Source organism: Neoarius graeffei, chromosome 2 (genome assembly GCF_027579695.1).
Source record: "Neoarius graeffei isolate fNeoGra1 chromosome 2, fNeoGra1.pri, whole genome shotgun sequence".
In the NCBI taxonomy this organism is placed as follows: Eukaryota; Metazoa; Chordata; class Actinopteri; order Siluriformes; family Ariidae; genus Neoarius; species Neoarius graeffei.
Window position 1 is genome coordinate 39721398 of NC_083570.1, and position 13487 is coordinate 39734884.

At 42.6% G+C, this 13487-nt stretch overlaps 1 protein-coding gene across 1 annotated transcript in view; it reads left to right on the forward strand.

Moving 5' to 3' along the window:
• Positions 1-13487, forward strand: part of pex3 (peroxisomal biogenesis factor 3) — a 73194-nt gene that overhangs the window by 19169 nt on the left and 40538 nt on the right. The window contains exons 2-3 of the mRNA XM_060907598.1: positions 1039-1170; positions 1277-1358. Of these exons, the coding sequence (XP_060763581.1) occupies positions 1039-1170; positions 1277-1358 (214 nt within the window). The remainder of the gene's footprint in view (positions 1-1038; positions 1171-1276; positions 1359-13487) is intronic.

Consider the following 13487-nt stretch of genomic DNA (forward strand, 5'->3'; position numbering starts at 1 on the left):
TGATTTACTGTTTTCTTCTCTTATACTTCCTATGTTTCATGGACTGTAACGGCATTTGCTTATTTAGTAATTTTAATACAGAATTTACTCTGCTGAAATTATTCAGACACTCCAACGCCCCCCCCCCCCCCCCCCCCCCCCCCCCCCCCCCAAAAAAAAAAATCGGATCTGCACGATTCGGCCGTGAAAAAGGCGGCATCCGCCAAAAGGCGCGCCGTTTGCATCCCTGTTTAAACTCCTAGGTTAACCGACTTTAACCGGCTAATGAGGCTCGGTGGTCGGTCAAGATTTTTTTTTTTAGTTTTCGCCATCCCTAATATATATCATGTGTAAGTATATATGAGTGTTTAGTCTTTATACTGTTTATATTATCTGAGTGTTTAGTCTGTGTCTACTTAGTTCTTCTTATCTAGTGTTTATACTGTTTATATTGTTTGTCTGAGTGTTTAATCCATGTCTAGATCCTATCTAGAGTGTTTATACTGTTTATATTGTGGTTTTTTTTTTCATTTATTCTATTTGTATTTTTATTTATTGCATTGCCAGTTTGCACCGTGGGTCAGAGAGGACTGAAATTTCATCTGTGCTGTATGTTGAGCATGTATAGCATATTTGACAATAAACTTGACTTGAGCTGTGTCATCAGACAACAAGCTCAAAGGGCGAGATGGGTCTTCCGGTTGATTAATTAACCAATAATAACTGTTATAATTGAAACTCATCTGTGTAAAATTGTGTTTTATTGGTAAATCTGAAAAGGTGTCGATAATTATGGACTGTCGATAATTGTAGCCGCTGCTCTACTTTTTAAAAAAAAAATTATATAAAGCAAAGGGTTGTCTCACACCAAATATTGACTTTGTTTCATTTATTATGGCTTACTGATGACTGTTCATAGAATTCTTATTTTTATAAGGTTGAAACATTTCATTTCATTATTTTTAAGCTGTTTTTGGTCGACAGCATTTCTTTACACGTGCCTAAGACTTTTGCACATCGTATAAAAGTAAATAAATTTCCTGACCTCACATACACCAGGTGTGTACTTGCTTGGGAAATATGCCCAAAGAAAACTCCAGGAGATGCAGGAGCGGGAGACGGCGGAGTACATCGCTCAGGCTCGAAGGCAGTTCCATTTCGAGAGTAACCAGAGGACGTGTAACATGACAGGTTAGACACCTACTGTTCTGTGTGTCTTTTTAAAAAAAAAAGCTTTATTTTGATTAATTTTTAAAAAAAAGCTTCCTTCTGTAAAGATCTATGGCTTCACTTGTAGTCTTGTCCTTGCTCCCTACCCTGAGAGAGGCGATTATACACCACCTGAACTCGGAGAGTCTCACGGCACTGCTGAAGTCCAGGTGAGGAGGATTTCAGATCTGTCTTGGAATAGCTTTTGCACTCCTTGTGATCAAGTCTTACAGATCAGACTGATTTAAAGCGAGCAAATGTACAGTATGCTGGCTGCAGGTCTGATCACTGCAGAGGCAGCAGCAGGAAGTTTTGGTGGGGGGACGTGTCGCGTGCCAAATTTAGGGGGGTCCGGGGGCATGCCCCCCCAGGAAATTTTGGAATTTCTAACCCTCTAAAACGCTATTTCCTGCATTTTGAGAGGCAAATTTTGGTGGAGTAAAGCTAATTTTAATGCCTCTATTAGAGTACATTTCATCCATGTATTTTTTCTATATGAAACCGAGCCAATGATACTATAGCGTAATTACGTTTACTTGGTATCGTTGAGAGGATAACACCCTCTTACCATGGGTTGCCGTCAACACGTGTCATGACGAAACTTCACACAGTGCTAGTCAAATATTTAAATGATTCGGTCAAATAGCCTTGGAAAATTTGAATAAACACGTTATAATATGGGCGGCACGGTGGTGTAGTGGTTAGCGCTGTCGCCTCACAGCAAGAAGGTCTGGGTTCGAGCCCCGTGGCCGGCGAGGGCTTTTCTGTGCGGAGTTTGCATGTTCTCCCCGTGTCCGCGTGGGTTTCCTCTGGGTGCTCCGGTTTCCCCCACAGTCCAAAGACATGCAGGTTAGGTTAACTGGTGACTCTAAATTGACCGTAGGTGTGAATGTGAGTGTGAATGGTTGTCTGGGTCTCTCTGTGTCAGCCCTGTGATGACCTGGCGACTTGTCCAGGGTGAACCCCGCCTCTCGCCCGTAGTCAGCTGGGATAGGCTCCAGCTTGCCTGCGACCCTGTAGAACAGGATAAAGCAGCTACAGATAATGAGATGAGATGAGACGAGACGTTATAATATCTAAAAACCAATCACATCTCTCGGCAGTCCTGTTTTGACCGAGGAATAAGCCCGTGAAAGTAATATTCCCGATCCTTCAAGGACCGCTGTCAGCTCCCAGGAAATCCAACTGACTGGCAATGACCGGTCATGACCCTAGATCGGGTGTGAATGATATTTTATTTTATTTTTTCTGTTTGTTGCATGTTTTTCAAATCAAAACTGTGTGAAATTGGTGTATTGAAGCATGTATGACTGACACATGGGGCTGTATCGGTAAACTGGAAAAACTACATTCCCTTAGTTTTCTCATGGATCCCCACACACACACACACACACACACACACACAAAACGCAAGAAAATTTGTCCTCAATGTCCTTGTTGAATTAAAGGGCTAATAGATTTATATACCTGCTCAGCTGCGTGGTATAAAGCAAGAGCACGAATAACTGTCTTTCCTTTAGTCTTCAGTGCGAGTAAACATTCATTCACTTCTTGGTTTGTGAAATTTGACTTGGGATTTTTAAAAAAAATTAATACTGAAAACTTACCTCGTTATCATCAAGCAACTTGGGTGCCTTTGTCAAGCCCAAAAAGTTTGCAATGGATATTCATACTGATTTTCAGTGAGTGGTCAGGGCAGCAAGCGAATTCATGTAGCTCTAGAGCAGCACCAAGTTTTTGGGCGCTCAAAACTGCTTGTACGCCTCATGAACGCTATCTAGCTATCCGGACAGGACACGAGTTATCAGTCAGATACAAATGTAGCGACACTGTCATAGCCTTGCTGTCACAGGGTCCCCGCTTTGGCGCAAGTACCCAAGGAGACCAGACATGTCTAGACAGTTGCCACAGCGACGGGTTAATTAGGCTAGTCCACAGAATATTCATAAATCAGCTTGCCTGCTAAAAGTGATGGGTTTTGCAGTTCTGCGTTAGCCAAATAAGGAAAATCCTGGAAAACGGAGGTAATCGGTGACGTTTGGTAATTTGCATCGGTTTTGGTGCGAATGGGTGTTCCCAACCTACAGTACAAAGGGATGGTGCTGGGATGAAGGGACGCAACGGGATTTAATAAGGGAAAACAAAGCCATTGTAACTCCCCACCCATAATTTTTTTTTTGGGGGGGGGTATTCCTCCCCCGCTGCCGCCACTGCACTGGGATACGTTGGTCCTCATTTATCAAGCCGGACAGGAACGGATTTATTCGTAAATCATTTATACGAGTGTTTTTATGCAAGAAATTTAGTTTTCATGAAAATCCTGTAAATTCAGGAAAACATTCATAGCCTACTCGTGCTCCTGTGTGTATGTGTGAATCCACATAAGAACACTAACTAATGTAAAACTTCAAATTAAAGGTATTGACTGCAAAGTCATCTGAAGTTTTTTACTTTTTTTTTTATTGTGCATGGTAGTTTCCTATGTCCCGCAAGAACAAGATCATGCAGACGAGATGTGATCATTAGCTCATCTGACCATAAGGCTGATGAGCTAATGATCACATTTACAGGATGGGTAGTGAGCAGATGTTTGGGGGGGAGGGGACTGTATTAAAGTGACAAGTGCCTTATTAATTGACAAGACTACAGATGAATTGCAGTAACAATCTGAGGCCCTGTCCACACGGCAACGGATTCAGCTGAATCTGATAAAATTGTTTATCGTTTCGGCCTGGCGTCCACACGGCACCGGCGTTTTGGGTGCCCCACAACGATATTTTTTGAGAACGGGTTCCAGAGTGGAAAAATCTGGCAATGGCGCCGTTGCGAAGTCGTCTGGACGAGTAAAACTGTTTACGATGACGTCACAACCACATGACTAGAATAAGCAGCACTCTCGCTGTTTTGTATGAACCACTGCATTGCATTCACTTTTGTATACAGCTTTTCTTTTAAATAAACAAGTAACTGAACCATTTCTTGAAATTTTTTTTTTTATTGGATAAGACTGATTTTCAAAATGTTCACATGCAATATAAAAAGTTATATAAATTATATAAAAATGCTTTTCAAAATGTTCACACACAATAAGAAAATTAAGTTATATAAAACTATGCACACTAATAAAACTAATTTGTACACAGAAGGCACGATTTCCTCGCGTAGTCGCAGCCATCTTCTTGTTGTTGTGTGTTTGTTCCTGTGAGTGCTTCATGCCAGGTAGAAGAAGGGGTTTATGCGCATGCGTCTACTTCTTCTATTGTTCTGGTGTCTCCGATGGGACCGTCTTACAGCGCACGTAGAGGTGTGGCATGTGTATTGCATCATTTTCAGCAAGCGTTGCGTTGCCATATGGACCTGATATTTTACTGATCCGTTGCCCATGTGGACGCGATATTTTTTTAAATAAAATCTCGTTGCCGTTGTCGTGTGGATGTAGCCTGAGTTATTTGGAGGTGGGAGGAAGAGTTGAACGAGTTGAATGCTTTGGAGAGCGGCCTCGCATTAATTAAGGCATTACCGGAATTACATACATCTGAGAGGCAGAGCCAGAAAACATTCAGTTCAAAAGTGTGCAAAGAGAAAAATTATGTTTTGCAGATCTCTCTCTTCTCTCCCTCAATCTCTCTCTCTATTGTGAATGTTCCAGTGGTTCTCAGTAGTCAGGTTAATAGCTTGAAGATCTATTTTTTAAATAATTTAATGAATGAGCACTTTTCTTATTTAGGCTAAATGTCTTTCTCAGTGTTGAGCTTGCGCTTTATTGGTTTGAGCTCTGAGCAGCTCTGTATTGTTTTGCCCCTTTGTTGCAATTCTCAAGATTGTTTTTGCAGTTTGTGCCACATCTTTGTTGAATAAAAATAGTCTTATTTCAACTCAATTGTGATTAATCACCAACATGAAAATTTAAAATTTGTTGAAAACCACCTGTAAAGTTAACCAAGAATGTTATTTAATCTGCAGGGATTGTAGTGAAAACAGTAAAGAGTAAAAGTTAGATTTCATGGGGTCCTTTAGAGGAGATTTAAATATATCGAGATATATATCGTATATCGTGAAATGGAGAAAATGTATCGGGATATTCATTTTTTCCCATATCGCACAGCCCTATTGTCACGGTTTGTAGCAAAATGGGCAAATGCAAGTTTAACGACTGCTGGCTTGAACGCAGTGATTTCGTAGACTGGTTAAAACGTGTACCAAACAATCCGTTTGAGGCGTACTGCACATTGTGCAAAAGAACACTCAAACTCAGCACCCTGGGTATAAAGGCACCGGAATCGCACGCGAAAGCGGAGAAGCACCAGGCTGCCCATAAAAGTCTGTAATAATCGCATGCCATCACTCAATTTTGTTCACCGTTGTCAGGTCCAAGCACATCTCGAGACGGTGAATCAGCTAACTCCGTGCAAACTGTAACGCTACAACACGCAAACCGTACGGAATCGAATGCCTCATCCTCAAGTGATTTGCGGGATGTCTTTGGCTCCACTGCAACTTAGTTCCTCATTAATGCAAGAGCGCACCCTAGGGATGTAATGAGTTCATTGGTGAATGATGATAAATTTTGTTATTTCGAAAGTAATTCAGGCTCTCCCAATTTTCTTTATTTTTTTGTGCGGCATAAGTCTTAAATTTTAACCTGCTATGGTCTTAAAAAGGTCTTAAAAAGTCTTAAATTGAACTTGTTCAAGCCTGCAGACACCCTGGAGTGAGGTGTTCAGGCCCAGCAGGTCCAGTTTGCCGAACAGCTGTTGAGGGATGATGGTATTAAATGCTGAACTGAAGTCTATGAACGGAATTCTCACATATGAGTCTTTTGTGTCCAGATGGGCGAGAGCAGAGGAGATTGTATCACCAGTGGACCGGTTGGCCCGATATTCAAACTGAAAAGGGTCCGGAATGGGAGGAGGGATGGATTTTAATATGCTGCATGACTAGGCTTTCAAAGCATTTTATGATGCTGGGGGTCAGTGCAATGGAGTGGTAGTCATTGATGGAGATGGCTTCTTTGGCACAGGGATGATGATGATGATGGTGGTGGTTTTGAAGCACCTGGGGACAACAGCCTGCCTCCTGGAGGTGTTAATGTCTGTGAGGACATCCTTCAGCTCTTCTGCACAATCTTTCAGAGATGTTGTCTGGACGTTGATCTTGCTGTTTTCCTCACTCTAGCTGAAGAAAAACCTCAGAGCCTGATTGTGGGGGGGGGGTTGTCTTTTGTGCAGGCAGGTTATTTAGTGCTTCAAAAGAAGCATTTAGCAGAGACATGTCATTATGACAGGCCTGTGGTGTAATCCGTGAGGGTCTGAATCCCCTGCCACAGACTCTGTGTCTCTCTAATGTCCTTGAATTGGAGGGTTATTTTCCTGGTGCGTTGACGTTTTCAGGCTTTCGTCTAAACCGTGGAACAGGGGCGCTGCACCCTCTTTACTCTCGGCGTGCGCCCCCTTACCGAAATGCCGATTGAACCCCAAGTCACACTTAGGCCATGCACTTATATGCTACTGCACAACATGCAATCTTTCTCAAAACGATCTTTTCTCCGTGAAAACACCCCAGCAACACCACGTGACAATGTGTCTGATCATCAAATAGGTTATAATTGCTCCAGAAATATTCCAATCATAGTAGATACACCGCCAGACGGTGCAAAAACAATCCGAATTGGCGTTTTCCAGACTGAGGCGCCATGTTGTTTAATTGTTTACTTGTCGCGGCTGCTCTCGCGAGATTCGACATGGGTTACATACAAGGTCAGCTGACTTGTAGAGCGAGATTTCTCGAGACTGAATGACCTTTCACCCACCGGCGCGGGAGCTTTTGACAGAAGTAGTTCGTGAGTTGTTTTTGTTGACACTTGGGCATTTAAAGATGTCATCCCGCGGCACGAAACGGAAGAAAGCCAAAGACTGTCCGGGGCAGAAGAAAATTACTTCTTTCTTTTTCAATGTTGACAGACAATTTGTTACAATTTCCCTCTCAGATAGCCTCAGAATGTCCCATTGGAGCCTCAATTTTTCAAAGGCTTCGCACGGGGGGGCGCGCCGGTTGTCTGCCACCTCCCCCACCCCCCCAAGAGTTAGACGCAGATTGAAATTTCGTTTAATTTGGGCAGATTTTCCCAGAGTTATGCCCTTGATTATTAACAAACTTGTACTTTGGCAATTTCATCAAGGTGTGCTTGCTTTCTGAAATCAACTTCCCTCACAATTTTTATCCCCCGCTGGCCGAAAGGTCCGAAGGGGGAATTGTGTCGTGGTGATGTCCGTCCGTCCATCCATCCCAGGAAGGGTACTCGCCTTCTGAAATCAACTCCTCGCGCAATTTTTGGAGGAATTTTATGAAACTTGACAGGATTCTTTGTTATATGTCGTTAATACATGTATTGCAATTTTGTTAAATTCAGTCGCGTTTTACTAGAGTTATGGCATAGTTGCCAGCGAGGGATATTGTGCTCTTGGAGCACTCTTGTTGTTCTTATGCTGCTGTCAAGCTGTTTTCCCTGGTTCTGTCGATATTCAACAGATACTTGTGCCTTAACACAGATGAACATGTAGACGAAGAAACATTTAACCGCGTGTTATTGGGGTTGGGAGGTGCCACTGCGTCCATGCAAACCACCAAGTGTGTGTAATTATTCTCCTAGAAGTGAGGATAAAATATTTTTATTGGCACAGAATTGTTTTTCAGTCTTTACCTGGATTGTTCATTTCGTGCTCTCGGCTGTTTGTTAACCACTCGACCTTTTTATGGAATTTTGTGGGCGTCACAAAATGCAAATACAGGTGCTGGTCATATAATTAGAATATCATGGAAAAGTTGATTTATTTCAGTAATTCCATTCAAAAAGTGAAACTTGTATAATGTATACATTCATTCCACACAGACTGATATATTTCAAGTGTTTATTTCTTTTAATGTTGATGATTATAACTGACAACTAATGAAAACCCCAAATTCAGTATCTCAGAAAATTAGAATATTGTGAAAAGATTCAATATTGAAGACACCTGGTGCCGCACTCTAATCAGCTAATTAACTCAAAACCCCTGCAAAGGCCTTTAAAGGAACAGTCCACCGTACTTCCATAATGAAATATGCTCTTATCTGAATTGAGACGAGCTGCTCCGTACCTCTCCGAGCTTTGCGCGACCTCCCAGTCAGACAGACGCAGTCAGACGCACTGTCACTCCTGTTAGCAATGTAGCTAGGCTCAGTATTGCCAACGGTATTTTTTGGGGCTGTAGTTAGATGCGACCAAACTCTTCCGCGTTTTTCCTGTTTACATAGGTTTATATGACCAGTGATATGAAACAAGTTCAGTTACACAAATTGAAACGTAGCGATTTTCTATGCTATGGAAAGTCCGCACTATAATGACAGGCGTACTAACACCTTCTGCGCGCTTCGACAGCGCATTGATATCTGAGCTCCGTATCAATGCGCTGCCGAAGCGCGCAGAAGGTGTTAGTACGCCTGTCATTATAGTGCGGACTTTCCATAGCATAGAAAATCGCTACGTTTCAATTTGTGTAACTGAACGTGTTTCATATCACTGGTCATATAAACCTATGTAAACAGGAAAAACGCGGAAGAGTTTGGTCGCATCTAACTACAGCCCCAAAAAATACCGTTGGCCATACTGAGCCTAGCTACATTGCTAACAGGAGTGACAGTGCGTCTGACTGCGTCTGACTGACTGGGAGGTCGCGCAAAGCTCGGAGAGGTACGGAGCAGCTCGTCTCAATTCAGATAAGAGCATATTTCATTATGGAAGTACGGTGGACTGTTCCTTTAAATGGTCTCTCAGGCTACATCCACACGACAACGGCAACGAGACTTTTTTTTTTTTTTTTAGCGGGTAAAAAAAATATCGCGTCCACATGGGCAACGGATCAGTAAAATATCAGGTACATGTGGCAACGCAACGCTTACCAGTGTTTCCCACAGAAATTTTGGAGACTATGGGGGCAGCCCATTGGGGGGGGGGGCGTGTCCAGTTGAATTGCAGAGGTGCGCGGGGGTTGTTTAAAATTGAGTGATATGTTAAATATTAAGTTATTACTGAAAAACTATTGATTAAAAAAACAGACACTGAGAAATGGTCCTATAAACAACTTTACCAATATAAAAGATTACCAGGACTACAAAAATGCAGAAAAATAGGCTTTACTTATCCAAATGCACCTGTTGGTTCAAAAGTTAAAGTGCAGAGAACCTCACAGCACAACACGAAGTTACCTTAAAATATAATATAAATGCCTCAGCTTTCATGTAAGAAAAAAAACTATTAATACTAGTACTGTGTGCAGGCAGTCTCTCCTGAAGACTAAATTAAACAATAATTATAAACTAATAAAATAAATGGCTCAGGCTTCATAGAAGAAAAAAAAAACAATTTGAACAGAATCTCACAGTTATGATGCTGAAGCTGCCTAAACAATGGAAAATAAAATACCATTTTGGCAAAAATGTTGGCATCCATTAATTTCTTGTATTAAGTAAAAAAAAATATGTTGCCAGATACTGCTGACGTTTTACAGCCCAAAATATGTTCAAAACCCGCCAAAATGCACTTAAAACCGCCCAATTGGGCAGGAAACCGCCCAATCTGGCAACGCTGCGCGGCACATGCTGCTTCTCTTGAATGGAGGAAATAAGGTGGAAGGTAGTTTGTCGACGTCACCTCAAGACAACGCCAACGATTGGTCAAATTTGTGGGAAAGTTGCGGTGATTGGATATAATTGCAACACCGCCCTGAATTCTCAGGGATTGGTTGAATTTGCGTTGAAGTTGCAAATGGCAACATCGCGAAATCCTGGAGGGTGTGATCAATGCGCTCTCCATGCGCCTATAAAGCACAATAGCGTAGCCTAAATGTCACCTTCTCACTCGTGTCAAAGGCTACATAAAGTTGTATAAACTTACCTTAACATGTAGATGCAGACAGGATGTAGCTAATCAGAGTTGTCTCCTCACGCTGTCTCAGATAGGCAACGCACGCAATGTCAACGCACGCGGACTGAGACTATGGCGGCCCAAATTAGACTATGGCAGGCCGCCATAGTCTCGTCAATGTGTGGGAAACACTGCTTGCTGAAAACGATGCAATACACATGCCACGCCTCTGCGTGCACTGTAAGACGGTCCCATCGGAGACACCAGAACAATAGAAGAAGTAGGACGCATGTGCATAAACCCCTTCTTCTACCCAGCACTGAACTACTACTACTACTACTCTGGGGTCCGCCATTGTTGCTGTTGTTGTTACGAATGATGCGCGCGAGAGTGCTGCTTGTTCTAGTCATGTGGTTGTGACGTCATCGTAAACAAATCCGTTCTACTCATCCAGACGACTTCGCAGCGGCGCCGTTGCCAGATTTTTCCACTCTGGAAACCGTTCTCAAAAACTATCGTTTTGGGACACCCAAAACACCGGTGCCGTGTGGACGCCAGGCCGAAACGATAAACAATTTTATCGGATTCACCTGAATCCGTTGCCGTGTGGACAGGGCCTCAGTCTCGTTCTGTAGGCGACACAATCATGGGGAAGACTGCTGACTTGACAGTCGTCCAAAAGACGGCCATTGACACCTTGCAGAAGGAGGGCAAGACACAAAAGGTCATTGCTAAAGAGGCTGGCTGTTCACAGAGCTCTGTGTCCAAGCACATTAATAGAGAGGCGAAGGGAAGGAAAAGATGTGGTAGAAAAAAAGTGTACAAGCAATAGGGATAACCGCACCCTGGAGAGGACTGTGAAACAAAACCCATTCAAAAATGTGGGGGAGATTCACAAAGAGTGGACTGCAGCTGGAGTCAGTGCTTCAGGAACCACCACGCACAGATGTATGCAAGACATGAGTTTCAGCTGTCGCATTCCTTGTGTCAAGCCACTCTTGAACAAGAGACAGCGTCAGAAGCATCTCGCCTGGGCTAAAGACAAAAAGGACTGGACTGCTGCTGAGTGGCCCAAAGTTATGTTCTCTGATGAAAGTAAATTTTGCATTTCCTTTGGAAATCAGGGTCCCAGAGTCTGGAGGAAGAGAGGAGAGGCACAGAATCCATGTTGCTTGAGGTCCAGTGTAAAGTTTCCACAGTCAGTGATGGTTTGGGGTGCCATGTCATCTGCTGGTGTTGGTCCACTGTGTTTTCTGAGGTCCAAGGTCAACGCAGCCGTCTACCAGGAAGTTTTAGAGCACTTCATGCTTCCTGCTGCTGACCAACTTTATGGAGATGCAGATTTCATTTTCCAACCGGACTTGGCACCTGCACACCGTGCCAAAGCTACCAGTACCTGGTTTAAGGACCATGGTATCCCTGTTCTTAATTGGCCAGCAAACTCGCCTGACCTTAACCCCATAGAAAATCTATGGGATATTGTGAAGAGGAAGATGCGATACGCCAGACCCAACAATGCAGAAGAGCTGAAGGCCACTATCAGAGCAACCTGGGCTCTCATAACACCTGAGCAGTGCCACAGACTGATCGACTCCATGCCACGCCGCATTGCTGCAGTAATTCAGGCAAAAGGAGCCCCAACTAAGTATTGAGTGCTGTACATGCTCATACTTTTCATGTTCATACTTTTCAGTTGGCCGACATTTCTAAAAATCCTTTTTTTTTTTTTTGTATTGGTCTTAAGTAATATTCTAATTTTCTGAGATACTGAATTTGGGATTTTCATTAGTTGTCAGTTATAATCTGGGTGCGATTTGCTGGGGGGGATCATTCCCCCCCCCCCCTCTGGTTTTTATCTCTGCTGAAAAAAAAATCATCGGGGACAACCCCGTCAATAAAACAAACAAACCAAAAAAAAAAGTTGACATGACAGGCATGTTGTGACACAGTTTTCTATGGTCTACATTGCACTCACTTTCAAAATGACCCGAAGTGACAGCTTTGATGTTCACGAACGTCCCCAGCAAATAGATACATTGTATATAATAACAATATCCAGTGTGAACATGGATTTAGCGCCATGAATCACATCCTTACTGATGAGCGCAACAGAATGAATGTATCCACACTGACAGCCTTCTTTTCCTCGCTGTCAATGGGCCAGACGTGCGTTCCTTCCCTGCTGAGAAATTCGCAGAAATGTGGATTAAAGAAGGGCGAAACGCGGCGGATAGCGCACCGACGGGAAAGCAGAAAAGGCCACATGAACTGTGCCATCAGAGCAAACTGTTCATTTAGTATTCATGTATTTCAGTGATTTTCGAGTCACTGTCCATTTAATCCGGAGGGAGAGAAACATCACAGCAACGCGACAAGCAATGCGAACTTTGTTGTTAGTGTTCGTGTATTTAGTCAGAGAGATAGGAAGATGAATTTACTATCTCCGGTTTAGTGTTCGTTTTCATTTAGTGTTATTCATTTGATATCATCGAATGTTATTGAGCTGTTAGCCTATTGTTACCTCAGTGATTCATTTTGCCCTGCATCATGCATATTTTACGCAATTTTAAAATAAATGACGCAGATGTTTTGCTTGTGGTGCGTATTTTTGACGCAAGGTCGCACTCGGAACATCCTCGAGTTACTTCTCTTCATTCAGGATATAGAGCGAAGGGATGTAGCTCGAGGTTGTTCCGAGTGGCAAAGTCCTAACGACGCTATATTTTTCTCGTTCAACATGACTGAACTGTTATTATAATGCTTCATTTATCGACTACTATAGTCTTTTTTACTTGGTGGGCCTATATTTAGCTTCGTTTAATTCCGTCAGCAACGTGTCGGCAATTTCATTGGCTGGAAAGCTTCGGCATATGCAAATCCTTTCCAGCCTCGATTTGAAGCAAGTGAAAATAGCTCTCTCGGACTAATCGATAAAATTTGTTTGCCAAAGCATTTCTTTGCGGTAATAAAAGATCGATCTAAATTTGTTTCTACTTACCAAACATATGAATAGCGCCTATCAAATGGGAAATACAGTTAAAGTTTTGCTATGGTATTCAGTAAAAAGGTTTAGAAATTTAGGAAATATGAATTAATAGTAGAAAATTTTTCATTGGATGATATTAAAAGACTGACCAATCGAGATCGAGTTAACAAACACTAGGCGGAAGTAGCATCGGTCAACGATAAGGAGTGTTTACATTAACAACGCTACTGCAGTACATTTGAAAACGCATTTAATGTGAAAATCATGCCAAATAAACGCATGAAAGTGCAAAACAAATTGATTTCTTTGTGGGGTCCGGGAGCAAGTACGTCAAGCACAGACTCGAGTACGATTGACGATGATACAGCGGACAAGACTGAAACAGAGAGTGAGACTCAAAGTGATGCTGGG